Consider the following 27,544-nt stretch of genomic DNA (forward strand, 5'->3'; position numbering starts at 1 on the left):
AATGATCCTGTCGGTTGTTGTGATCGACCTAGCCCAGCCCTAGACCTCAAAATAGCCTTCGCCACTGCGGATACTGCTTGATCTTGCCCACCTACCGTCTTTTGCATCCTCTCACCAAGGTCAATCAATCTTAATTTCTTTTTCATTCTACCCGAGTCTTGGAACAAAAAACAAGTTTGCATAACTTGTTATGCATTTACAATAATATCTACATAGCATGGTATGCAGTCATGAAAGTGGATGCATAACCTGTTATGCATCCGAAAATATGACTGCATAATGCATTATGTATCGAGAAAATTGTTGCATAATCTTTTATGCATCGAGAAAATGGATGCATAACCTGATATGCATCATTTAAATATGGTTGCATAACTTATTATGCATCAATTTTTTATGTACAAACTAAAATCAACCAAAACAATGGCTACATAACTTTGTTATGCAGATACATAACTTGTTATGCAGTCGAAAAAATGGTTGCATAATTCGTTATGCATCTTTTTTGGAGGCTGCATAATGAATATGCAGTCAGTTTTTGAAAAATTTCCCTAAAACGATGATCATCTCCGATTTTTTCGTGAAAAACAAAAAATTGATATTCTTGTTTGTACTCGTTGCATAACTCTCTTTAAAAGATTTCCAACGATATAAGATTTGTAAAATTCCAAGGCGCGGATTTTTTAGATATGTTATATTCAAGTTGTATTGCCAATTATACCCTTGAAAAATTAGAATGCATAACGAGTTATCCCTGAAAAAACAGTATGCATAAACGTAGTGCGGATGCATAAATCGTCATGCAGACAGGTTTTAATAATTTCGGATAATTATGGGTGTCACGGTATCCAAAATTAATTGTGGGCCTGACAATAAGAATATTTTTATTTTTTGGTCTCCCCCTAATTTTCCCTTGCAGAATTTTGGTTTATAATGCCCTTTAAAAGACTATCCCCATGGATTTTCACTGCAACAAAGATTTTTCATCCTAGTTTAATCGGGGGCCATAACTTCTAATTGGGGACCATATACTACGGGACAAAAAAGGCCACCCAATCCTAATTTGGGTCACCCTTAGAAAAATATTTTCTAAATGGCAAAACTGCCCTTATATGATTAGTATTAGAAATTAATTAGTTTGATTAGTGTGGTAAGTGTATTTAGATTAAAATCTGATTTTAGGAAAAAAAATTGTGGAAAATGTGTTTTATGTGTTTTATGTGTTGAGAAGAAGAGGAGGAGTTTTGAGAGGAAAACCTAGGGTTTTTACAAATGAGTGATTCAAGTGGAGGGAATGAGATTGGCGAAGCTTCAAATAACAACAATGATTGTGTTGATGGTAAGATTGTCTCAACTAATGATATGGTTTGGATGTTTGATGAGGAGATGTTGATAGAGGAAGGCATGAACAATGGTTGGAATGAAGATCCCATTGCTCAAGATGAAGGAACCAACACTCAAAATGAGGAACCCGATCAAAACAATCAGGTAAACATCTTATACCCTTCGATTTGTATGTTTGTTTCTCCAAGTGGTCGAATCATACACACTATGGAACAACTCAGAGAAAGGGTCGTCAAAGTCGGGGGGTGTATACCTAAACGACTCTCCGAGGTCGTCAGTATATTGACACTACCAATAACGACTCAAACCTGCAACTTTTCCAGGTTATGAAAAATCGTTAGGGTAGTGTGCTAAACATTGACAACCCTTTTTAACTAGGTCGCTTAGAGTCGTTTTGTTGTTTTGTTTGCACATAGACGACTCTAAAACCAAAACTCTCTGTAAAAAGTAACACTTAGGGTCGTCATACATGTAGTCATATGAAATGACGATCCTAGCTATCAATTACTAATTTCTTTTAGAGTCGTTAGTTTGATTAGTTATATAAAGTAACGACCCTTGCACTAGATTCTCATAATTTTTGATTTCATAGAATAATTTCATTGAATCGTAAAAGGCATACATCTCGCATAGCGTTGCATTGAAGGAAATGAAATACAGTAGATAATGAAGGTGCACTTATACACTTAATCATATATGGCGTAGTTATATCTAGTGCCTTCCAAGATAAAGTAGCAATCGTGGAGCTCAAACTTTTCCCCACGAAGCTCCTCATAATAGCGATACGCCTTCCCCAACTGAAAATGCAAATATACTTAGTTAGTATCGATCAAAGATTTTTATAAGTTTTACCTCTTGTTCAAATACTTACTCTTACAACACTCAGCATATCCGGAAAGGATTCCCTCACAGCCTTAAGTTCTCTTTTCAAAACATCACACTCGAATTGTATCTTCTGGAAGCATTCCTTGACTTGTTTCAAAGACCTTGAGTTGCAATTTCCGTCCAACGCCACAAAAACGATGAATACGCGGTTCTACCAAGCATCCGATGTTTCATCAATGTCTTTGTCTAGACTTTCAAAGTGGTTAGTGACTGTTTTCCAAGCTCTTGTAATAGCACAATTCTCTTCATTAGTGAATGGAGTCATGATGTTTCTCTTTTTTTTGCTCTTAAATGGTAATTAAATGAGAAGGAGAAGAGGAGGTTGATAATTAGGGTTTTGATATGGAATAGGTGAGATATGGGCCTCTATATATAGAATGGAGCGACCAAACTGCCTCAACCACATTTGGTTGAGTTAAATTCAAAAATAAATGCAACCACTAACATGAATCGTTAATCCGTAAAGATTAAAACCAAACGACTCTTCATATGTACCAGAGAACGACTCTTAGAGTCGTTATTTTATATGTATACAAGGTGACGATTCAAGGTGAAAACTGGGCAGAGTTGGTTATATCTATCGATGTAGAGTCGTCATTTTATAAAAAGAGTCGTCATATGTCGAGAAAAGGGTCGTTTGTCTACAGAAAATCTGGGTGACGACTTAAAGAGTCGTTCACCTGTAAATTATGCTGACGACTGTCTGGGTCGTCATATTAACATCTTACAGAGTGACGACCCTATACTGATTTTGTTGTTCTTTTTCTGTAGTTGGTTGTACGGGTGAGATCTCAACCTGAACCCATCGACACTATCGGCCCGGATACCTCCCAAGCATATATGACCGATTTGGTACATTTTTATTGTTTGAGTCAATGCATATCCATACCAAAATTGTTTAATTAGTGTTTTATAATGAACGTGTTATTTGTTTAATGTATACGTGGAAAACAAAGGATGAGGTTAAGGAATGGATTATTTCCAAGGCAAAAGAGAATATGTGCGTAATTGTTCAAAGCAAACACGTTGATTGTAAGAAAATGGAGATGGTATGCGAGAGAGCGGGGGATAAGGAAAAAAGTCACAAAGGGAAGAACTACAAGTATGTGAAGAAGACGACGAGGGTCTACAAAACTTCGTCGAAGAAGATAAAATGCCCCTTCAGGATTGTTTTCAAAAGGCATCCCGAAACTCTACTATGGTGGATGTATAGTATTCCGGATGGTCGTCACAACCATCCTCCACCTGGTACTCTTTTAGGGCACCCATCATATGCCCGATTGAAACCACATCAAATGGAAAAGGTTCGGCAGATGAAGCGATGTAGGCCCCTTAAGATTCTAAACGCAATAAAGGCGGAAGATAAGTCAAACTTGTCTATTCTTTCCACAATCTACGCTGCCAAAGCAACGATCAAGAGAACTGAATGGGATGGTAGATTAATTATGCAACAATCAGAGTGGTTGGAAGAAAAACATAACTATGCCATGCAAACAAAGGTCGGTCCGGGCGACAAAGTGACTCATATTTTTCTTGCCCATCCTAGGATGATGGATTTGGCACAGTGCTTTTACCAGGTCTTGTTCATAGATTGCACCTATAAAACTAACAAGTATAACATGTCGTCGTTGAACGTGGATAGTCATACTTCGGATAAGCAATCATTCACCGTGGCATGGTGATTTATGGAAAAGAAATAAATAGAAGACTATGTTTGGGATTTGGAACAAGTTAGGTTGATTTACCGTGGCGAAGAGACACCGCAGGTTATATTTACGGATAGGGAATTTGCAGTCATGAGTGTCGTTCGTCAAGTTTTTCCCCTTGCTCAACATTTTCTTTGTACGTGGAACATCCAAAAGAATCTTTTTAATAATTGCAAGAATCAAATCCAAAAGATCAAACCTGCAAAGGGTAATCAACGTTCCAAGGAGGAAGACGAGCGTTTTAGTAAACGTTGCGGTCCTTTCCTTAATTCCCACGAGCATCTACGCTATGATTATGAACCGTCCCACATTCGTGATAGGAAAATTCACGTTATGAGATTGTGCAACAAGTACAACGAGTTTCTCGCGAGGCACAAAGGCGATAGACGTGCGGCCTAAAAAGAATATACCAAATGGAGAGGAGAGCAGTTTAATCACATCGAAGCCGCAATGGTAGTTAAATCTCGCACCGGAAAGAACAATAACATGTAATGTTTTCATAAAGAGTCGTTATCAGTTTTAGTAAAAAAGTGACGACTCTGGTTATCTCCAGAGTCGTCATCTTGTGTAAAAACAAAACTAAGGACCCTTATTTTGAATTACAAAAAAACAGACCGTTGGGATCTACTTCGCCATCCAAGAGCTCCTCTTAAGGAAAAAGTGAGTATTCCGTTAATATTTATACTTTTGTCATGCTTCAAAGTTACAAACGTATAAAATTCCTCGTTTAATTTCAGCTGGAACGTTTCGATGGGTTATGGACAATATATAATGGGGAAACTAAGTTCCATTCACCATAAAGAATATACAACGTTGTATCGTCGAGCGAGAAGGTTCATTGACGAACATTTGATGCATCAACTTCAAGAATACCCATATTAACTCTTATGTAATACGATATAAATGTAATGTTATTTTCCTAATGAAATCAAAATCCTTTCTAGTTTCAAAATGAGAGTCGTCATAGCAGAGTAACGACTCCTAAATCCAACAAACAATCGTCATTGACATGAAAAAGCTAACGACTCTAGCTAAATAAATTCAAACCTCCTGGATATATTTTGTTAACCAAGGGTCGTCATTGATTTCGTTATAAACACTGACGACTCTATCCAGAAATATTCTTTCCATCTCCTGGATGTTTTGGGAAAAATGGTCGTTAGATCTCTATTTGAGGATATTAACGACTATGTGTGTTGAAGTGGTAAATACAATTAGGGTCGTCAAAGTACTATAAAACGAAGATGACGACCCTTGGTATGAGGAAGGGAAATGTTGTATGCATTGGAGTACTACATGGTTCTAACGAGCATACTTGAAAACATAGTATTTTCAACAAACACAGGAGTCACCAAACATAAAAGTACTCGAAACAAAGACTCCAAACCAAACACATAAGTTGTTTAAACACACAATTAAGTTCAATTCATAAAGTAAAATTAACATAAGTTGAAGTCGACCATCTCGACCTCGACCACCACCTTACTTCCTCCCCGACCTGCTAACTCTCCGGCTTTTCTTAGGAGGAGCACCCTCTGGGGAACCAGCATCTTCTCTAGTAATTTCTTGTACCTCTGAGGGATGTTCATCATGATGTTGGCTACTTTGGCCATGTTCAGCAACTTCTTGTGCTCTTTGGCTACGTGATTTCCGGCTCCTCTTACCTTCCTTAGCCAGCTCCTTGAACATCTTCTTTGCATTGGGATTTTCAATGTGCGTGAAGTAATCAGCATACCGACGTTGCTTCGCAGGATCCATCACTTCCCCTTTGTAAGCCGAGCAACAAAAAGCCTTGACAAGAAGCTTCATTCGCTCCCTCTATATGCATTCAAAAATAATTTCACATTAACTCTCTTATATGTAGATGAATAACACAATTACAAAATTAAATACTCACCACTAGTGTCAGAATGGAAGTAGCATCTCTACTGTCGACTTGAGAAGAAGAAGAGGTGGATGCTCTGTTGGTCCTCCTACCCGGAGTCAGATCTACCCATATCACCCTACCATGGGAGAAGCCTTCATACCATTCGACGTAATCCGGTGTTTCCTCATGACCTTCATCCGCATGCACCCACCATGAGATGTCTACAAGCCTAGAGTGTCTATCATTCCAATTCTTGACATCAACTTCAGGTTCATAAGCCACCTTTATACCCACTTCGTCAGCCTCGCACTTTTCCAACTTGTGCTTGAACGGAGGTATATAATCCTCATCGGGTGAATCTTGAATAAAACCAAGTTGACGCATGATTCTTATCGGATTGTACATTGAAAACCCGTTAGGGTGAAACAAAGGGCCATGGTAATACACGACATCTTCCATTGCGCCAACTCTATTATTCTTGTATGGATTGAAGACTACCTCTTTAGCCGCGATGTTGTCAAGTTTTTGACGCATTTGTATCAACGCATCAGTTTGTTCCCTATCTTGAGAACCAGTGAACAAGTATTTGGTTCCCGTTGGACTACCTTTGCTCCATTTTGGGTTGAGTTCCGCATCTTCATTATCTTTGATCAGTGATGGGAAATGATCATAAATCCACACCTATAGCAACCAATGAAATAAACATAAATAATTCAATTTTTAAAATGTACAAAAATAAGAAAACTTTCATCAATCCAAATACTTGGATTAGAGCCAAATTCCCATTAATTTGAGAAGTTAGTTTGTGAGATCCTTGAGAAAGCTGACCATTCAGGTGCGCAATTATGGCAGTCCCCCAAGAGTACTTGCTCACATCTTCCAAGGTATCCAAAAGCTGAAGAAGGTTGGCGCTCACCCGGTTACCTTTGCTGTCAGGAAATATAACTGACACAAGGACATACAACAAATACCCAGCCGCCGCATAGCGACATTCCATATCAGAGAGACCTCCTTCTTTTTCCTTCTTTTCTGTCCCAGAAAACATGTTCCTAATATCTACAAGTTTGAACTCTTTCTTCGGGTACTTAGGTCCCTTCTCGAAAAGACCATTAGTCTTCTCGGAATCCCATCCAAACAAGTTCTTGGTACATGTATAGATTCCTTCCTAACTAGGCCTTCTCTTGAACTTCTCACCGGTTGATTTTCCTTCGACCTGCAGCCCTAATATCTGTTCTGCGTCATCAGGAGTTATCGCCATCTCACCAAAAGGAAGTTATAATGTGTCGACTTCAGCGTGATACCTTTCACATAAACTAGATACTGCGACCTTTTCATACGCAATCACAGAGTTCACAACGGCATTGTACAAACCTGAGTTTTTAACCAAATCTCTAACTCTTGCACATTCACCTTCTAGCGTCCACAACTCCATTTTCTTGAAAGAAGATTGGTGCCGGAAAAGACGTGCGACATCCTTATGATCCTACAAAATATAAAAAAACACGTATTTAAAAAACAAAACATAAACAAGTTAACACCAACTAATCAAATAGCAAGCAAATTCGGGATTCTTACGATTGTCTTACTAATGCAATGAGACCACGATCCAGGATATCCAAATAGAACTTTGCCCCCATATCTAGGTTCTCCTCTAAGTTTACCACCTCGAAGAGGAGGAAACATCAAATAAGTAGCGGGAACGTGTCTCGCATTGGGTGCAATATCTGTTTCATCCTTCTTAACCCTCTTTACCGGCTTTTTCGCCTTTGCATTCTCTTCCTCATCCTCAACAGTGGTTTTACCATCATTACCACCTTCATCCTTTCCATCATCATTACCTTCATTCTCTTCCTCCTCATCATCATTATCATCACTGCCATTATTACCTTTATGTTGTTCCTCCTCATTACCATCATCCTCATCATCACCACTACCATTACCTTCACCCTCTTCCTCCTCTTCTTGCTCTTCTTCTTCTTGTTCTTCTTCTTCTTCTTGAATCTTTTCTTCGTGTATCTCATGTTCTAAACCCTGTTCCTCCTCTACTTGCTCTTCTTCTTGTTCATCTTCTTCTTCAGCACTAGTGTTAGATGAAACAACAGGAGTGTCTGATTCTGACAAATCAGACAACTCATTACCTTTGTCTCTTGGTTCGGTGATAGAAAATGATACCTTACTCGGCCTTCTTCTGCGCAATGGACCGACAAGTAAGTATTTATCGTTGCGGGGAGGTTTCGAAGGAGGAGTTATCGTGATTTCAACCTTGTCTTTAGTTTTCTTGTCACTACATTCCAAACACGAATTTTTTTTTATAAGACATCAACTTTATCTCTATCAGTTAAAGATTCGTCAACGATATGTTCTAACAAACTAACGACTCTTCATTATAGAGTAACGACTGTAATTTATAAGGTAACGACTCTTTGCAAAAATTGGACAATGAGGATGATTTTGGTGCTTAAAGGGTCGTTAAAGATTAAACTTGGATCGTCAAACAAGTAACTGCCGACCCTATAAAAGAGATGACGACTCTAGGGATTATAGATTACTGACGACTCTAGTCTAGGGATTATATACTACTGACGACTCTATCGTTTTCTCCAACAGAAGGCAGTTCAAGTTCAACCCAGAGTCGTTACGCACTAATTTGGGGTCGTCAAACTACAGTCGTCATCTTCAACCTAATATGGCGACGACTGTATTCTAGGGCACAAAAGGTCGAAGTAGCAGAACAAGGGTCGTCATATTTACACTAACAGGTTAACGATTTTTCATAGAAAAAGCATGCAATGTAAGAGTCGTTAGGGTATTATTTCTTCGATACTAACGACTCTCACTCTGTAACTTTTATTTTTCAGTTACCAATCTCGATTACACAATAAAAAAACAACCAAAACATCGAATAGGAGGTGGGTTTAAGTTCACGTACCCTCTAATTGGAGCCATTCCATTTTTGGGGTTCGATTTGCTTGCTTCAGGAGCTCTTCGCGCGTACACCTTTGCATTCACCGTATCTACAAGATTAGGAATTTGAAGTGCTTTGCGAGAGGTTTGCTTTGTTTTATCCATATTTATAGAAGAAGTTAATCGTCGATTAAAGTTTTATCATCGACGATTACGCGATGAATCGGTTCGAAGAATTTTCTTCGGTGGAGGTGGAGTCGTTAATGGTGGAGGTGGAGAAGAGAAAGGGAGGAGAGGAAGATGAAGATGAAAAGAGAAACTGATTTTCTCTTTGATTTAATTAGGGTATATAGATTAGGGGCCTTAATTAGGGTAGTTAATTAGTGAAACTGATTTTCAATTAGTGAAGGGTAAAATAGTATATTCATATTGCGATATTTACACCCCTGAAAATTTTGGGGGGGCAAACAAAATTCCATGACCCCCAATTGGAAGTTATGGCCCCCAATTAAACTAGGTTTTTCATCCCTTCTTGTTTGAAGCTCTTTGATAGGCTTTTAAGCTCTTCCTTAAACAGCTTCATAGCTGCTAGGCCTTGGCCCTTTATAAAATGAATGATTTTTTAGGGACCATGGTTTTTTTGAGGGGACCATGGTTTTATTAGGCCACCTTCCTTATAATTATATGGGGGTCCGAAAGTGTTGAAATGACTACCTACCCTTAACCTAATTTAATCTAAAACCAATCTAATAACCACCTATATATATAACCACCACCACCGCCGATTACCACTACCACCACCTCCGATTATCACCACCACCAACCGCCGATTACCACCACCACCACCACCACCACCTCCTCCCACCACCACCGCCCACCATCGCCGATTACCACCACCACCACCTCCAATTATAACCACCACCAACCACTGATTACCACCACCACCTCCGATTACCAACACCACCAACCACCACCACCTCTATATATATAGCTTAATTTAAAACATTAACAAAGATATTCTCACAAACCCATTACTTGTCATTCGTTTTTGGTTGAATAAATGAGAAGTAATCATCAAAATGAGTTGAAAATGAAAGTTGCAGAGAGGTTTAATGGAGGGTTCTTTTTTCAGAGAAAAGTTCAGTTACGTCGCAAAAAACAAGTCTCAGCCGAACTTTTAGTTCGGTTACGTCGCAAAACGTTACTGCATCTGATTTTTTCATATTCTTGATTTGCAAGTCTAGTAAGTTCTCCAGGAGAAGATGGATTTTTGCTCTCCCTTAAGGAAAACAAATTATCACTGTTTGGAGAATTTTGTCTCTGGGTGCACATTTTCCTCTTTGCTTGTACAAATTTCTTCATCTTAATCCCTCCTTTTCTCAATGAAAAAAGAAAAAGAAAAAGAAAAAGAAACAATCTAAAATATGTTTCTGGAGCTGAAATTTAACAAAAATATTGCATTAAATTGTGAATTCAATTTACACCTACTGTACAACAGTCAACACTAAATTTTAACTTTCTGCTAGATGAGGAACATAGTATTGTAGCCAAGCCATTACTGTCTTCGTTTCTTGAATCTCTCACGGGCGCCAAGCTTGCCGTCACTGTCCCTCTTTCTGGCATTTTTGTATTTGCCCTTCTTCTTGATAATTGCGAAACCTATGTCTTCAATGTGTCGATGAGCTTACTTTCTGCTTTCATGTTGAAAACAAGTTTCAAAATGTTTGTAGTACATGAGTCGCCATTGTTAACAGTTGTGCAAGACTTAATTCCTAGTGATAGCAGCAGCAGATATGGTTCTTAGGAAGAAGATATGAGTGTATAGAGTTGGAGAATAGGAGTCGTTCCAAGTTTGTCTTAAGGGAAAAAAAAAATTGAAGCATGCAAATTGATAATCAAGGGTGCAGTTGCAGGATAAATTTCCCCACCTTTTGGTTCAGTGCTCTTAAGGGACTTAAGGCCTCCTGATGGAGGAGGTTTGATCCGTTTCTAAGTACAGGCCCATTGAAATATCCTATATCCAGGTTTGCAAACAAAAGAATTCCCCTCCTAGTAAGTTTAGAAGTAGTTTCCTAATCCTAGAAGGAAAACTAGGAGTCCTAATTTTAGAAGATTACAAACATAAGGGAGTTTCCATTCCTAGATTGACTAGTATATAGAAGTAGTGCCACCCTATAAATCCATTCCTAGGTTGACTAGTATATAGAAGTAGTGCCACCCTATAAATAGGGTGCAAGTTAGTACCTTGAAGGGGGCAGAGAAATACTAGAAGAATACTAGAAGGAGAAAAGAAGAAGAAGGTTACAACTTCCAGGACAGAAAATACCTTGAGGGAAAACGTTGAAATACTCTTTCAAACAAAGCAATATAAAACGATTCTATTGCACCATTGTTGGTTCACCATTCTTTTTCTTCAGCTAGAGTATTGTGGTTTAGGATTATTGATCAGTTTTGAAAACTTGCAAGACCTATTAAAAACTTCCGCACGATATAGTACATAGTTTTCCCTAGAAAAGAACTGTCTAGAATTTCTTCTTGTATTTAGGGTTTCTGCTTTGTAAATATGTCTGGAGGCAATGATTCCTCTCCTTTAATATTTAGTCCAGAAGAAATAATTGATCGAATCAAATCATGCAATATTGATTGTGAACTCGGATGTCGTGAAATTGTTAAGCTTCTTCGTTCTCAATATCCAGATTATGAACAAGTATCTTAAGAAATGTTTGGCAAACGTGTCAGAAAAGCTTTACGACAAAGAAGATTATCTCTTTCAGAGGGCGTCACAGATGCGAAATTGATGAAAAGTAGTGACGATCAGAAGGAAGTGATCAAGGAAGCTGGAGGCCTGAAATTTAATGATATCGGAGGATTAAAAGAGGTTTTGGAAGAGTTGAAGTGGGGAGTAATGTTTCCACTTTGCAATCCGGAGGTGCCTCAGGGGTTGGGTTTTAAACCCACAGCTGGGATCTTGCTGCATGGACCACCTGGATGTGGAAAAACTAAACTTGCCCAAGCCATTGCAAATGAAGCTGGAGTTTTTTTGTACAAGAGATCTGCTGCTGAATTTGTTTCTGGGTCCGCAGGTATGAACTTCATTGCTATGACTTACAATTTCTATGTCTCAGTCTATTACTATTTCCTCTTTTCCAGTTTCATTAATAGGTTTACTTTTTAGCTGAAGTGAACCGGAAGATTATATTAAAAACTTGTGTTAATCAAAATGATCAATTATCTAGGGCACGAGGAATGTTTAGATTTGAGTCACTCCCCTTCTGTAGCATTCAGTTTCATATGTTTGGATTGAATTCACAGGGTTTTGGTACTGTTTCTTAAATGTGAAAAAAAAAGTAATTTAATGTATGTAATGCTTCAGGTGAATCCGAAAAGAACATACGCGATCTGTTCTCAGAAGCATACAAGACAGCTCCTTCAGTTATATTCATCGACGAGATTGATGCTATTGCTTCAAAAAGGGGAAATAAACTAAAAAGGGATTTTGAACAACGAATTGTGACACAGTTATTGACTTGCATGGAGGAGCCCATGTCAGTAGGTTCAGCACGATCTAGAAAAAAAGCCGGTTATGTTCTTGTGATTGGAGCGACAAATAGACCTGATGTTCTGGATCCAGCTCTTAGAAGGCCTGGGAGATTTGATCGAGAGATTTGCTTAGGTGTTCCTGACGAAAATGCACGAGCTGAAATCTTATCTGCATTGACGCGCAATCTTAAACTTTCGAAGGATTGTGACTTTGATCTTTCAAATATTGCCAAAGCTACACGTGGTTTTGTCGGGGCTGACTTGTCAGCATTGGTTACGGAGGCTGGTAACCTTGCAATGAAAAGGATTAGTTATAGCAGAAAACCCGATAGTGAAGAGGCCAAAGTCAACTGGTGGAGTCGGCGGTTGGAACCAGAGGAGAGGAAAGACCTCGACATAAGGATGACCGACTTTGAGGTAACTTTGAACAACCACGTGGTTTTCGATGAGAAGTCATTTCTTTTTTCTACCTATGCAACCCATATATATACAAGTCGTCAAATATGTGTCATACTTTATGAAGGGTATGCTAATGTATAGTTACTTCGTTGAATGCATGTTTGCCTTTTTCATGATGTTCTAGTTTATTTTCCTTATTTTTCATCTCTCTGCCAAAATGTCTTGATTGGTAATGTATCTTTCTTGTTACCCATATTATATTTCCAGTGGAAAAACCTCTATTAAAAGTCAAAATGATTATTTCTTGCATATGTGTTATAAATAATTTTCGTGCAAATATGCAGGAAGCGGTGAAAATGGTTCAACCATCTTTAAGAAGAGAAGGATTTTCAGCTATTCCTAATGTCAAGTGGGAGGATATCGGAGGGCTTGATTTCTTGAGGAAGGAATTCGACGATTATATTGTCAGGCGTATTAAATACCCCGAGGAATATGAGGTAAATGAATATACTCAATTTCATCCTTGTTCGATGCAGCATTAGCTTATCAAGTATCTTTAATAATTCAATATTGAAATTTTACATTTTAGTCGCTAGCCTATCTAAATAGGTTATGCCGTCAGTTTTGTGCAATGATATCGTTGTCTAACAGTTATTCCGAGCACTTATTTACGCTTTACACACAATGTTGGTAAATAATTTCTATTTTCCATATGCTTGGATTCTTCAGGAATTTGGTGTAGGTTTTGAGCAAGGATTTTTGCTTTATGGGCCTCCAGGTTGTGGTAAAACTTCAATCGCGAAGGCTGTAGCAAATGAGGCAGGGGTAAATTTCATCCACGTTAAGGTATGTGTCTTTTCTCATACTCTCTGGTTTTCCTAGTGTTATTCCTTAGTATTCACTAACTCTTGAAATGTAAATACATTATGGTGATCATTTAGGGACCTGAACTTCTGGCTAAGTGGGTGGGAGACAGTGAGTTGGCAGTTCGAACAATATTCAGTCGTGCTAGAACATGTTCTCCCTGCATCCTTTTCTTTGATGAGGTATGCAGAGTTTTCTTCCACCTTGTAGGTTTCTATTTTTATGTCGTAAGATGGTAATCATACACCATTCATTTAGAGTTCATTTAGAGTAACTGGTATCGTAGAATCTCAAATTTAAATAATCCTAACTGACAAGCGGCAGAGCGTGATGTACCTTCATAGTGTCAGCTTACACGACAACTTTGCATGTTCTATGAGCCACTCGAGGTTATATTATTACTTTGATGCTGGTTGTTGCATTGGACTTTGTTGAATCCACATTATTCCATTCTGCCTCGCATATTTTGTTCTTGACTTTTGCCTCGCATATTTTGTTCAATACGCATTGCTTCATTTCTTAGGTAGATGCAATAGCACCAAAGCGGGGAAGTGGTCCAATGGAAGGAGGACGACGAATGGTTGAGAGCGTTTTGACCCAGGTTAAGTATATTCTGGAGCCAGTCTGTTGTTGCCTTTGTGTATTCTATAACACCTGAAAATATCAGAGAAGGTTCAGGCATTTCACAAGTTATTAAGAGAAGGTTCAGGCATTTCACAAGTTATTAAGAATAGGTGTATTCTATAACCCAGGTTCAGGCACCTGCAATTTCAGTTACTCATAGAGCTAGATGGGGGTAATAAACGGAAAGGTGTTTTTCTGATTGGTGCTACAAATAGGTATGCACTTGTCCCCATTTTTATTACATAAAATAATATAAAAATAAGAAGAAAAAAACTATCATGTTCATTAGGATCTAACAACCTGTTGTTGTACGTATTTGTAGGCCGGAGGTGATGGATGAAGCTATCAAAAGACCTGGTCGTTTAGGGAAACACATATATGTTCCTTTGCCGAGTCCAGAAGAACGCGGTTTGATTTTAAAAGCCCTTACCAAGGGTAAACCAATATCTGAGGAGGTAGATTTCGGTGCTATGGGTCTGAAGAAAGCTTATGAGAATCTAAGTGGAGCTGATCTTGCTAGAGTGGTAAGCACACATCGCTCTTTAGTAATATGATTTTGAGATCCAGGGCAACACGCCGCCGTCTATCTTCTTGTTATGATCTTCAAAGATACGGCTTGTTTCTACAGGTTGACAAAGCTGGCATGATTGCGCTGATGGAGAAGCGAATGTGGAAAAAATCAGGTGAAGTCGGTTTTGAAATGAAGAAATGGACGATCAATGAAACACACTTTGATCAAGCAGTGGAGACCGTCTCACCATCAGCTACAGACAAGGTGATTTTTTCCAGAGTTTATTGTTATTGCCCCAAGAATTGTGTGCCGGTTAAGTGAATCTAATTTATTTTTATTTTTTTCATCTTTTTAGTTTACGCAGAAGCAGCAGAGAAGATGCCATCAAGAATCAATATCTTGTTTATCGTTGTTTCGCGCGTTATTTAGGTTTGGATTATGGCGACAATTTCACCGTCTAAAGTGTTGGTGCGTTGCCATCATGAAATGAAGGAACCAATATTTCTTTGTTTTTCATTTACTTAAAATTTTAGATCTACTTGTGTTTTGCTTCCAAGCTGTATGCAAAACTTTTATCTTGGGTTATTTATAGATTTGTAGTGGATCAGCGGATTTTGAGTGTATTCAAGAAAGTTTTGAAGAGTATTCTCTTTTTTGTAATTGGTTCTACAGTAGCTTAGATTTCTATGGTGATGTCCCCATTTTCTGGTAACCTCTCCGCTTCCATATGCAGAGTTATTGCTTACATGCCCTTCAAAATATCATCCCCTTGAATTTTATCTGCAACAAAGATATTTCGTCACTTCTTGTTCTTGGTAATCCATATATTATATATGTAGGTTTTGGAGCTATGTAAGCTTCTAAATTCTTCTGATATCTCCGGTAGACACTTGCAGTTTGAACTGCTTAGTTATACTCCCTCAGTCCGACCTATTTACTTTTAGATTTTGTCCCACCATTAAGTGACCTATATCTCTAAATAAGGAGATATTTCTAAAATTATCCTTTTAATTGATTATAAGAAATATAAGAAATATGCATAATTTGATAGGCATGTATATATATTCACCCCAAAATTACCAAAGCACTCAAGAATTCGTACCTCCTGAGTTACTGATGTAAAAACCCAACCACAAAAAAGGATCCTTTAAATTTGAGTCAAATTAAATCAGAACAAGTCAAGCTGAGTCAGGCCAAGTCAACTCCGAGTCAATTTTGTCTCACCTTTACTCTCTCTGTAAAATCAAAGTCTTCAATTCAATCTCTATTTTCTTAAGCCCTGGATTTCTAAGACATCCTCTATGAGTAATCATTGTTTCATCTTCAACCAGAGGTTTTGATGGATTATTTCAAGTTACTACCCGAAGAGATTGGAATAATCTTGTTTCTCATTATCCATCGTTCCCTCAGATGCACTTTTTACATCATCTTAATCACCCTTTTGGTTCTGGTAAGCTTGTAAACTTCGATTCTAAAATTATCTCAAATCCTTGTGGAGAACTTTTCCTTGCCAATGGTACTCTTTATTGGATGGGCTTTGAACTAGAAATGATTGTTACCTTCAATTTGGCTGAGGAGAAGTTTTTTGAGCATCTTTCACCGCCTCCTTTGCCACCATCCGGGGATTGGAATAGGACATGGGTTTTGGATGGATTTTTGTTTTTCGCTATTTATCTAGAGCTGAATATTAATATGGCGTATGGCCATTAAAGAAGAGGAACGACATTCATGACACAAAAGAGCGAGCCAAGCATCAGTCTATGGTCTAGAGTAAAGAGTTTAGGATTGATAGAATTTTGGAGGGAAAATTTCTCCAATTCTCTCTGTCAGTTGAAGATGATCTTTTTAACCACTTCCAATGTGCACGAGCTACCTTCAAAATCTTGTGTGTTTTCCTTGAGTGAACATTAGGAAACAAAACTAGAGCTCGTAAGATATTGGAGATTTAATGTTGGATATTTATGCATACACCTGAATGTAAGGCCAAGAGGTCTTGCCTTTACAAATGGTTATAATGGGGGAAAACAAAATAAATTTGTTTGCAAAAAGGAAAAGAAAAGAAAAACTAAAATTTGAATTTAGTGCACACTATATAAAGTAATTGGGTTATAAACTGAATTGTTTTAGGTACAATAAAACTTGGATAAATTAATAGTCTATCGATTTAGCGAAATATTAATTTATCGATAAATTAATAACTTATTATTATATCGAAATATAACAAATTTAATTGTAAATTTCTAAAATAAGCGTGTAGTATCAATATTTAAATATTTTGTTTTCAATTCAAATTATTTCATATTATTTTATGGCATACAAATGTATATACTTTAATGTTAAAATAATTAAAAAAATTATAATAAAATCATTTCAGAACTTCTAAAGCGAATACAAAAATTAAAGATGAAGTCCAATGTTCTATATATGTGTGTGTGAACAAAAACAAATAAGTGTAGATGCCTATTTTACTAAGCACCATAATATCGTGTTATCACACTGATTGTTAATTTATACATTAGTTACATTGGGCCCTATTGGAAACTTAAATTTTTTATTATTTTATAAATTTAGCGGGATTATTAATTTAGCACACTGCCCAAATTGGGGCTGACAAAATATATTATCTTAGCGAAGTTATTAATTTATCGTGGATTAATTTAACGAAATTCTACTGTAGATCGTATTTTAACGATATAACAACTGAACTACAGCAGCAACATCGTATTTTCATTAGTTTTTAAAAGATCCATAACGAATCTTTGTATGAATTTCGGCGAAGGCCATTTGCACATAATAACCCATTTTGAGCTTCCTATCCAGAGCGTGCATTTTCTTTTCAAAAGCACATGTACGACGGTCATCTGTTAACTTATTAAGAGTTGCCGAGTCTATGATGATTCCATTACCTTTTCCATGGTTGTAATGGTGATATACATGGATGTCTTTTTCTAACTTTTTGTCGAAAATGTCGTTTTCGTCTTCTCATGGATTACAGCTATCCATGTATCCAGTTCTATTCAAAATCCTTTTATTGTATCTCCTCTTCTGCTTCCTGTCAATCCCTTCAACTTCCTATATTTTGCTGAACGATAATTTGCCACTTCCTCCCGTGTCATCTTACCTCCAGTATCCACACCTCCTGGTTCCTTGTGACGGTGATTAGCTTCCTCAAATCTCTTACAACCCCGTCATTATCATAAACTTTAGGCAACTCATAGTAGTCCTCATCTTCTCCGGGTATACTGCTAATCACCTCGTAAACTCTTTGTTGGAACAATTGCTGAATTATGCCTGCGCAAAAAATAAAAATCAAACACGAAACAATTAGTATGGCTGAGTCGCGGACTAGGTCGCTTTCTTTAAGACGTTTCACGGCTCTGCCCAAGATTGTGGAAGCAGTTCTTCAATGTCGCGTCGTCCCCAAGATAAAACAGCCGAATTCAATCTCTTACAGAATCACTCTTGGACGATGAGAGGATGTGAAACTTCTACACTTCATTCTTGCTCAGAAACACTTTTAGAAAAATCAAGGATGATCACACACTTATTTTTCTTTCTCACACAAATTCATTTTCTAATAAACTCAAGAAACATGATAGAAAACTCTCACATAAGAAAAAAGACTTTTTACAACTCTCCAAATTCTTTTTTATCAAAAACTGATTTTCAATAACCAAAAAATTAAATAAGATTAAATGACATGCATTATTAAGTTCTTAATTAGCACCATTAACCTATTCAACAAAAAACGGTTTTTGGCATTAAAAATGAAATAAATTTATTCTTTAAAAGAAAGAATAAAAGTCACATTAAAACCATTTAAATGAGAGACAACTATTCAGAAATTAATTAATGTTTTCAAAACATATATCTCAACAATCCCCCACTTATATTTTTCAAAACATTGAGCAAGAACATACAGAGATGTGCATAAGCAAAGGTGTCTCGCGAGTTGAACCTTTACATAGTGTTAACATGCTCTCTTAAAATCTGACCATAGAGTGAACACAAGTCTTGAACTCTAGTAGATAAAAAGATCGCTTAACACACACGACTATATTAGTGTAAAGTCTAAATCCAGCACATTACGACCCTGTCCTTGTATCCCAGTTTAATGAATGATCTAGAGAACTGCCCATATTCTCATAGAAAGCGGCCACACTTTCACATTCACATAGGTGAGTTTATCAAGAGTACTTCTGAAAGAACTCCACTCTAAATTAAAAAATATCGTTAAGAGATATAAACATCGTTAAGAGATATAAACATCGTTAAGAGTTTAAAAAATTAAAAAATTAAAACTGAAACTCAACCTCTACTCACTTCAGGATATCATGACGTGGGATGAATTCTTCAAAAGCATGATTCTCGCATCTCCATATTATCTATGAATTGGTGTTCCATTTGAACCTAGCTATATTTTGGGATCTCACTCCATAGGTAAGGGTTACCCTTTTGAACCTACTTTTGAGATCTTGAGTTATAGGTTGGTAACCGCATCGTAAATAACTCAATCTCAATGATGCTATCATATATGACTTCGTCTAGTCCCTTTGAACCTATTTCTAAGTTGGGTATCCATCACAAATGACTCAATATCAATGGGCATCAACCTCATCCCTAAGATGTATTCACATCTTCTTATCAATCCTTTCGTCAAAAGACTAACGAAAACTTTTTTCAGACATTATATAATCCATTTTCAAAATATCAACTCTTATAGTTGTCGTTGCATGCATTCTCAATTCTTGCAATAGCCGCGGTAATATCACATTGGATTTATATGTCTGTTCCTCTATCTATTAGAGGATAGAATCGCTTCATCCCTTAAAGGATTCAACTGAAAGTATGTCCAATCAGCTTCGTAATATCCTTAAAGGATTGCGGTAACCATTTAGATAGTGTATTTCTAGGCGTAAGATGTGTTTGAAACACCTCAAAACCTTCTCAATATTTTACCAATTTTCCATATTAGGATTGGTAAATCTGAATATAAATTAACCCCCACCATGGAAGCAATATATTACACCCCCACTACAAAAAATACTTATATATATATAATCAATCACGTAGCAAAGAAGCATACTGAGCTACCATACTCATGTCTAATGCAATCACACACAATCTCAAAATCATTAGCACTAAACCAAATGAGTGAAAACTTGTTTACAGTCAAGATTATATATAATTCTATCTCTTTTAAAATTCTATTTTCATTGAAATGAAATAGATCCAAAGAAAAAAAAATATTTTTAACAACATACACCATCTTCATTCAAGTCTTTCATGTCAAATAGTAAACTAAGCATGTTCTCAATTTCATTTTCATCCTATAAGTTAGAATAAAAATTCAACAAATCACCAATGCATACAAAACAAAGAGTATTGTGCATTTCACTTTCATCAATTCTGAAATCATCCGAATGAATCAAGCAAACAATTTATCTCTTTTAAATTGTTTTAAAGTTGTTTTCAGAATATAAATGATAAATATATAATTTATATGCTTTCTGTTATGGTAGAAGCTACATAGTTTTCCATGCTTGGTTTACATATATTCTCATCTTTGACTTACAAAAAGTATATATTTCTACTTATGACTATAAAAAATCATATATCGTAGAAACAACATCAACAACACAAGCATGTAAGTTAATTTAGAGAAGTGAATGCAAGTGTCAACAATTTTATGTTTGCTTGTCTAAAGATGATCTGTTCACGGATTTATTTTTCCAAAGATTTAATTTTTAAACAACAAAGTTACTTTCTATGAGAAGTTATCTTTAAAATTATAAGCAACAAAATATTCATGACTAAAATTTAGTCTCACTAAATATGCTTTTCTAGGTTCATTCTTAGTGAATTACTCGTCACCTTCATTTTTCTAGTTCCTCTAATTCAAATCAAAGTTTGTAAAACATAGGTTATGGAACCCCCACTATTTTTTGACTAAAACAAGAATTTCGAAACAATATCAAAAGACTCCAAAAATTGTGAAAAACTAATGAACCAATGATTTAAATCCATAGCGTTTTACAAAAGATAGCGGGTAAAAATTCAAACAATTTTAGTGAAGACAACATCACCTAGTTAACTACTCAAAGTATCATATTTGATATCAATACAAGTCATTTAAAGCATCACACATGTTTTTATAAAATTCTCTAACATTTTATTTCATTTCAAACTTATACAACTCGCATTAGATTTGAAAGGGTACATGCTTTTATGAGTTAGGTAAGATTACATAAATGTTATTCAAAAATTTACCAAGTTTATAAGAAAATATAACATGCTCATATTCATCACTAACTCAATGATTTCTTAAAAAGCATGACAAAATCTCATATTTCAAATATTCAAAATTCAATTTATGTTATGATAAAATTGCAATATTATGCTCAAACATTTTATCCATAACATATCATGTGTAGTAGTGCAATGATCAAATTCAACAAATTTCTTATCTCACTCTTGTTTATGACAAGATATGAACATCTTGTTATTAACAAGATGAACATCTTGGAAGCTAGATACATCTTTAACAGGATTATTCTACCCAAAGTAAACTTTTAGGCTATACCAATACCGAAAATCCTAGTGATGTGAGTATATCTCAACGCACTTTCTTTCAAAACGATTTGGTTCAACTTTCGAATCATAACCAATCAAAACAAATATGGTGTAAAACACCAATCTATATCAAACTCTCACCGTATTCATAGTTCACATTAACTAAGCTTGAAAAGCGTTGTTAATAACATTTGATATCCTTGCAATGCCGTGCAAGAATAGAAAATAAATTCATAAACAATAGTTTGTTCATTTCTTGGTGAGAGTTGATATTCACATTTGTTTTGACTAGGTTTCTAATTATTTCGGTTTTTGGTTCGTATAAAATTCCATCTCATAAGTTCCAAACTTACATGAGTCGCATGTTTATTGTCATATACAATAATTCTCAATATCTTGTTTCCCTAAAATTTATTCTAAGATTGAAAAATCAATTTATTCAATTTAGAATACCATTATTTGATCACTACAATAACTACAAATAGTTCATCAAACATACCTCAATTGCTTTTAAAGCTCAATTGGTTATAAACCATTGTCTATTCTTTGCGCACCAACAAAGAAATCAGCAACCCCATTGCTCCTCATATCGATTAGTCTCCCGTAATTTTTATTTCATTGGAAAATAAAAACTTGCTCAAGTGAGTGAATTTTTACCTGTCACAATCATGTACATGTGAGCATTTAAAACCAAAAAATAAGTAAGGTATGCACTTACATAATTACTCGAAAATCAAATAATATAGTACTCCAAATTTCTCTTAATTGTCAAACAAAGATTCAAAGTTATATAGTCGTATAACATCATACATATACTTATAACTTTCTATTACGCATATTATCAAACATATGGGGTGCATTAGTTTGATTGCTATCAATGATATTCTTTTTCACTTCCAAAACAAGAGTATGAAGTATAAAATCAAAACATGATTTTTTATGTAATTTGTTACATCTGTATTCTCTAAACTCAAGTATCACTTCAAATATTTAGACATATATACATAATGATTTTGTTATCACCACATCTCTCAAACTAAAACTTCAAATGGAAATTTTCAAAAATGTTTCATGTTATATGAATTCAAATTATCCACAAAAAAATTTGAAAAAACATATTCAATCAGGATTAAATTTCTGCCCGTCAGAATGTTTTCAGATACGTTGTTCAGTTTTTTAAAATACTTTAAAAAATAATTTTCTGATTCCAAAAATTCTGAAATTTTACGTGGATAATCCTCATGATATCTAATACACCCAGTAAAAATTTCAAGACCTAATTCACTTTTGTGTAGGAGATAAAAATAAAACTCTACAACATGTTATAAATATTCGTTTCACATCAATATTATTTTTCTACGTTAGATATTCATGATATAAAAATATTATCCATATTACATTCCTAATCCATCAAGATTAGACATAAAGTTAACTTTAGGTACCAGGTTACTTAAAATCTCAAGCATCATGTTTAATCGCTAAATAAAAAAATTTCCGGTTATAATTTTATAAAACGAAATAAAACAAAGATACTTATCGCGTTTCAGCAATCGTTTTCATTTTGATTTACGTGGCAGAATAGAACGTCTTAAAATTGTTGGAACAATTGCTGAATTATGCCTGCGCAAAAAAAAAAATCAAACAAAAAACAATTAGTATGGCTGAGTCGCGGACTAGGTCGCTTTTTTTAAGACGTTTCGCGGCTCTACCCAAGATTGTGCAAGCAGTTCTTCAATGTCGCGTCGTCCCCGGGATAAAACAACGTAATTCAATCTCTTACACAATCACTCTTGCACGATGAGAGGATGTGAAACTTCTACACTTCATTCTTGCTCAGAAGCACTTTTAGAATAATCCAGGATGATCACACACTTATTTTTCTTTCTCACACAAATTCATTTTCTAATGAACTCAAGAAACATGATAGAAAACTCTCACATAAGAAAAAATGACTTTTCACAACTCTCCAAATTCTTTTTTATCAAAAACTGATTTTCAATAACCAAAAAATTAAATAAGATTAAATGACATGCATTATTAAGTTCTTAATTAGCACCATTAACCTATTCAACAAAAAACGGTTTTTGACATTAAAAATGAAATAAATTTATTCTTTAAAAGAAAGAATAAAAGTCACATTAAAATCATTTAAATGAGAAACAACTATTCAGAAATTAATTAATGTTTTCAAAACATATATCTCAACAGTCAACACTCTTTCTCTGTAATATAGCCTGCGAGTTCCCGATAATAGATACTCATCCTCTTCTATCTCTCCCTCCAACTTTTTCTTCAGCCTTTCCTTTAAACTTGTCTTAAATCCTGGATTACACTTTTCCTCCTCGAAGCTTTTTTAAATCCGTGGACAATCTCATCATCTTTCACTTCCTCTTCTTCACGATTTCTCTTTCTATACCTTCTTCTCCCATTACCCGATTCCTCTAAGTCTTTATAAGGATAATCACTCGACAAACCAGACGACATAACCCTTTTACCAGTAATTCTACGAAACAATTCTACAGAAAACAATCGAGTTTCAGTAATCGGACAAGACCTATCGAATTCAAGAATACCATTCAAAAGTTCTCCAGGAGAAGATGGATTTTTGCTCTCCCTTGAGGAAAACAAATTATCACTGTTTGGAGAATTTTGTCTCTGGGTGCACATTTTCCTCTTTGCTTGTACAGATTTCTTCATCTTAATCCCTCCTTTTCTCAATTAAAAAAGAAAAAGAAAAAGAAACAATCTAAAATATGTTTCTGGAGCTGAAATTTAACAAAAATATTGCATTAAATTGTGAATTCAATTTACACCTACTGTACAACAGTCAACACTAAATTTTAACTTTCTGCTAGATGAGAAACATAGTATTGTAGCCAAGCCATTACTGTCTTCGTTTCTTGAATCTCTCACGGGCGCCAAGCTTGCCGTCACTGTCCCTCTTTCTGGTATTTTTGTATTTGCCCTTCTCCTGTTGTGCCAAATGACCAAATGCCGCAGCAGGTACATTCCGCTGTGCAAGTTCAAATTCTTTATCGTCAGATGGTGGATCGGCAAACTGTGATACGAAAACGTAAAGAACACGAGCACGATCAGTTTCTCCCGAACTCTTTTCAAAGTCTGCATATTTCATGCAGCTTCTCCTTGTCAGGTACAGCTTTTACAGCTTGGTCATAATTTCACTTGCACGGCTAGCAAAACCGTAGTCCTCTTCCAGTTTTGCATATTGCAAATGTAGTGGCTTCCCATTGTCAAGAGGGGCCATTTCAATTGCATGCCTAAACAACTCTCTCGACCTTTCCAACTTCTTTTCTTTATATCTTTCAACAAATTTGGAGACAAATGCGACCCAAATATCCTTCACGTCTGGATATCTAAATAACCTGACACCTCTTTCATAAACCTTGAACGCATCCTCGAAGTATTTATGTTTCTCCAGTAATTTTGCATAGTTGAGTATAATTTGGGGTGTAACTATTTTCGAATCGAGTATCTGGTTATACACTGGACGAGCGGACTCCAGGTCTCCGAAATGCTCCCCTATATCTGCATACATGCTCCACAAAGTTACAGATTTCTGCAACTTCATCTGAACTGGTTCGTTACCCGCAGCAGCAACTCTCCGTTTAACCTCCTTCGAAGGCTCTGCCGTTGCACGTCTCATCAGATCCATTTCGGCCTATTCACACCAAACACTGGCGAGATTATCCACCGTCTTGTAATTAACTTGCACTGCCTGGTAAAAGACCACTCTGGCATTTGCAATGTCGTTGTGCTCTGCATGGAGGTTGGCGAAAGAAATCCATAAAGTGTGAGGGCTACCCACTGCTTTCATGGGATCCACAGTTTTTACAGCTTCGGCAAACGTTTGTATTTGCTTTGCTGGATTACCCTTGAATGCCATTCTTCAACGTCGTGAGGATTTTGACGCAGGAGAACACTGTTAACAAGCTCAGGCCGTCTTCTTTCGGTAAGCTGCTTTAATCTGGCCATCCTCAAGTCAACATCATTGTCATCATTAAGCCAGAAACCATGAAGAGTCTTCATTGCAAACTTAGACAGTGAAAGTTTAGCATTAAAACGTTCATCTGATTCTGCATTATCCTGATTATTATTATCAGCTTCGTCGCTGATATCTGACGACTCCATATGCGCAGCAATAACACTCTCTTCAAACCGAGTATACCCGTCGAAGATCAAACTAAAATCTCTAACTGTTACCACACTAGTAATTCCCTCCTCAAACACATCTCTCGCCTTCTCAAACACCCCTCTACGGATATAATAATCCGCCAAACATGTCCACAACCTCCCAACCTCATCTGCAAACTTCCCAATCCCGTCTCTGATAATCGCTTCAACGTTCAGACCCGACACCTCCGTTGCATGGCGCGTAAGCAATTCGCACAATTCAAGCCACAGCTGATGTTTCGTCTTCGCTTTAATACTACAAAACTTATCATCACTTAAAACTTCAACGAATCTTTCAGCAGCTTCTTGCCATAACTCGGAACTCACCAAAAAGTGGATATAATCTTCGATACAAGTTGGAGCCAACTTCAAGTACCTCCTGGAAACCTTAAGTGAAGTCTCAACGGGAATCCCTTCTTGACGCACAAAATACACATAAAGCTCCCAAATTCTATCATGCTGGCTCACTGGTAATGCACATAATGCCCTATCGAACATTCTACGTGTGCGCGTTACAAGTTTTTGTTCAGTCAGGGTTTGCAAATACATTACCCAAATCTTTGGCATCTTGTGCATGGTAACTAGAGCTCTTTCGAACGTGTTGTTCAGACTCTCGTACGAAGAATGCGTTACCGGAAGATTTCGCACCATCTCTGTCCGTTCGCTAAGATATGCATGCCAGAGCTTGTAACTACCAGGTAAAGCTTTTAAGGCTCGGGTAGAGGAGGTTCCTTGCGAGCGGTTAGATATCTCTGCCAGAGCTTTTTGAAGGGAGATTCCTTGCGAGCGGTTAGATATCTCTGCCAGAGCTTTAGACTGAAGGGATTTCTGAGAATTTCTTCTTCGTAGAGGAGGTCATCTTGGCTCGGGTACAGCTCTAACGCGATGGCCATAGCTTGATCGGATCAATAGCGTGACGATCAAAGATCTATGAACAACACAGAAGCAAAACCAGAGAATACTAACTAGAAAGTAACTAGCTAGGCCTTCTTATATATAGGCTTCAATAACTTGGACCGATTCATAGAAGGTCTCCAAAACTTGGAAATAGATTATATAAAGCCTTGACGATGAGGCGGTTTTTGAATCCCACACCATATAGACTTTGAGTAGGGTTTATCCCTGCAGTCTGCTGATGATACTATCCAGCCTCTTACTAGAGTTGTGAATATTAGGCGCGTACTAGCATTCAATCCACACATGTATTTTTTGTTGTTGTTGTTGTACAGTTCTTATGCACATGATAATAAACACACAATGCAACAAATATTGGCATGCACAAGGGCATCTACCAAACACTTGGGTTATGAATTTGGGCAGATTACTCGATTTGAAAAAAACTTTCTTCTGGAAACCACATACTACCAGGAAAAAGAAAAGCTGTCAAACAGAGATAGCTTGATCAGATTGATGTACACCACTACTTCCCTTCCCCTTGTTCTTTTGGTAATGAACAAGAAATACTCGGACCCTGGCTTTGAGTTGATGAACAAGTTTCCCGTTATTGACATTCAGATTAAATTAGATTTGGTCGCATCCCAACTACGTGGCTGTAGTTTAGTGGTAAGAATTCCACGTTGTGGCCGTGGAGACCTGGGCTCGAATCCCAGCAGCCACAAATGTTTTTATTATTTTATTTTATTTTGCAGGAGAGCTTATAATAATGATGGAAAGAACACTTCTAAAGCTCTTGAATTTCTTAAATTTATCCCTCGTAGTATCTGACGGATACAAAAGCAATAGCTATTCTAACCAGAAATTTTGCAAAAATTGTGTATAAAAATTGAAGAAGTATAAAAATTTATATGGGATGAAAACCATAGAGCACAACCTAAAAACTTTAAAAAACAAACACCATATATTACTTTTCTTTTTTACCCTTAGACAAGAAAAGAATATATTTAAAAAATATTGATACATATCTTTTTTTTTTGAAGCATGAAACGTATTTATTAGACTAAAAAGTGATCACATGAGGTTATGATATACCGGCCGTCATTTAGTCATTCAATACAATTTGAATTTAAAAACACGGGATCGTATAGTCCAAAATTGTTGTCGAGATGTCCCGATTGACTTTCATCTGCCGCATGATTCGCTAGACCATCCGTTGCTTGGTTTCGCTCCTTTCATTGT

At 36.4% G+C, this 27,544-nt stretch overlaps 2 protein-coding genes, 1 non-coding gene and 1 pseudogene across 3 annotated transcripts; 3 read left to right on the forward strand and 1 right to left on the reverse strand.

Moving 5' to 3' along the window:
- Positions 1 to 3,269: 3,269 nt before the first annotated feature.
- On the forward strand, positions 3,270 to 3,911 carry LOC113343259. The gene has a single exon (XM_026587507.1). The coding sequence runs from the start codon at positions 3,270 to 3,272 to the stop codon at positions 3,909 to 3,911; it is 642 nt and encodes a 213-aa protein (XP_026443292.1).
- Positions 3,912 to 11,425: 7,514 nt separating this feature from the next.
- LOC113343260 (cell division control protein 48 homolog C-like) lies at positions 11,426 to 16,354 on the forward strand. Its single transcript, XM_026587508.1, has 10 exons — positions 11,426 to 11,789; positions 12,080 to 12,663; positions 12,990 to 13,142; positions 13,375 to 13,491; positions 13,587 to 13,691; positions 14,033 to 14,110; positions 14,284 to 14,348; positions 14,456 to 14,657; positions 14,762 to 14,908; positions 16,055 to 16,354. Exons 1-10 carry the CDS (start codon positions 11,426 to 11,428, stop codon positions 16,352 to 16,354), a joined length of 2,115 nt encoding a protein of 704 aa, XP_026443293.1.
- A 7,747-nt stretch (positions 16,355 to 24,101) lies between these two features.
- Positions 24,102 to 26,301, reverse strand: LOC113343262 (annotated as a pseudogene).
- A 653-nt stretch (positions 26,302 to 26,954) lies between these two features.
- On the forward strand, positions 26,955 to 27,026 carry TRNAH-GUG. Its single transcript has one exon. It is a non-coding gene; the product is annotated as a tRNA-His (tRNA).
- Positions 27,027 to 27,544: the final 518 nt, after the last annotated feature.

Source organism: Papaver somniferum, unplaced genomic scaffold (assembly GCF_003573695.1).
Source record: "Papaver somniferum cultivar HN1 unplaced genomic scaffold, ASM357369v1 unplaced-scaffold_57, whole genome shotgun sequence".
Lineage (NCBI taxonomy): Eukaryota > Viridiplantae > Streptophyta > Magnoliopsida > Ranunculales > Papaveraceae > Papaver > Papaver somniferum.

Excerpts from the sequence above, each read along its gene's own strand:
- LOC113343259 (XM_026587507.1), top strand. The coding sequence starts at position 3,270 with ATGGAGATGGTATGCGAGAGAGCGGGGGATAAGGAAAAAAGTCACAAA.
- LOC113343260 (XM_026587508.1), top strand. The coding sequence starts at position 11,426 with ATGTTTGGCAAACGTGTCAGAAAAGCTTTACGACAAAGAAGATTATCT. Across the intron at positions 11,790-12,079 it reads ATTTGTTTCTGGGTCCGCAG|GTGAATCCGAAAAGAACATA; the intron begins GTATGAACTTCA and ends GTAATGCTTCAG. Across the intron at positions 14,909-16,054 it reads CACCATCAGCTACAGACAAG|ATGCACTTTTTACATCATCT; the intron begins GTGATTTTTTCC and ends TCGTTCCCTCAG.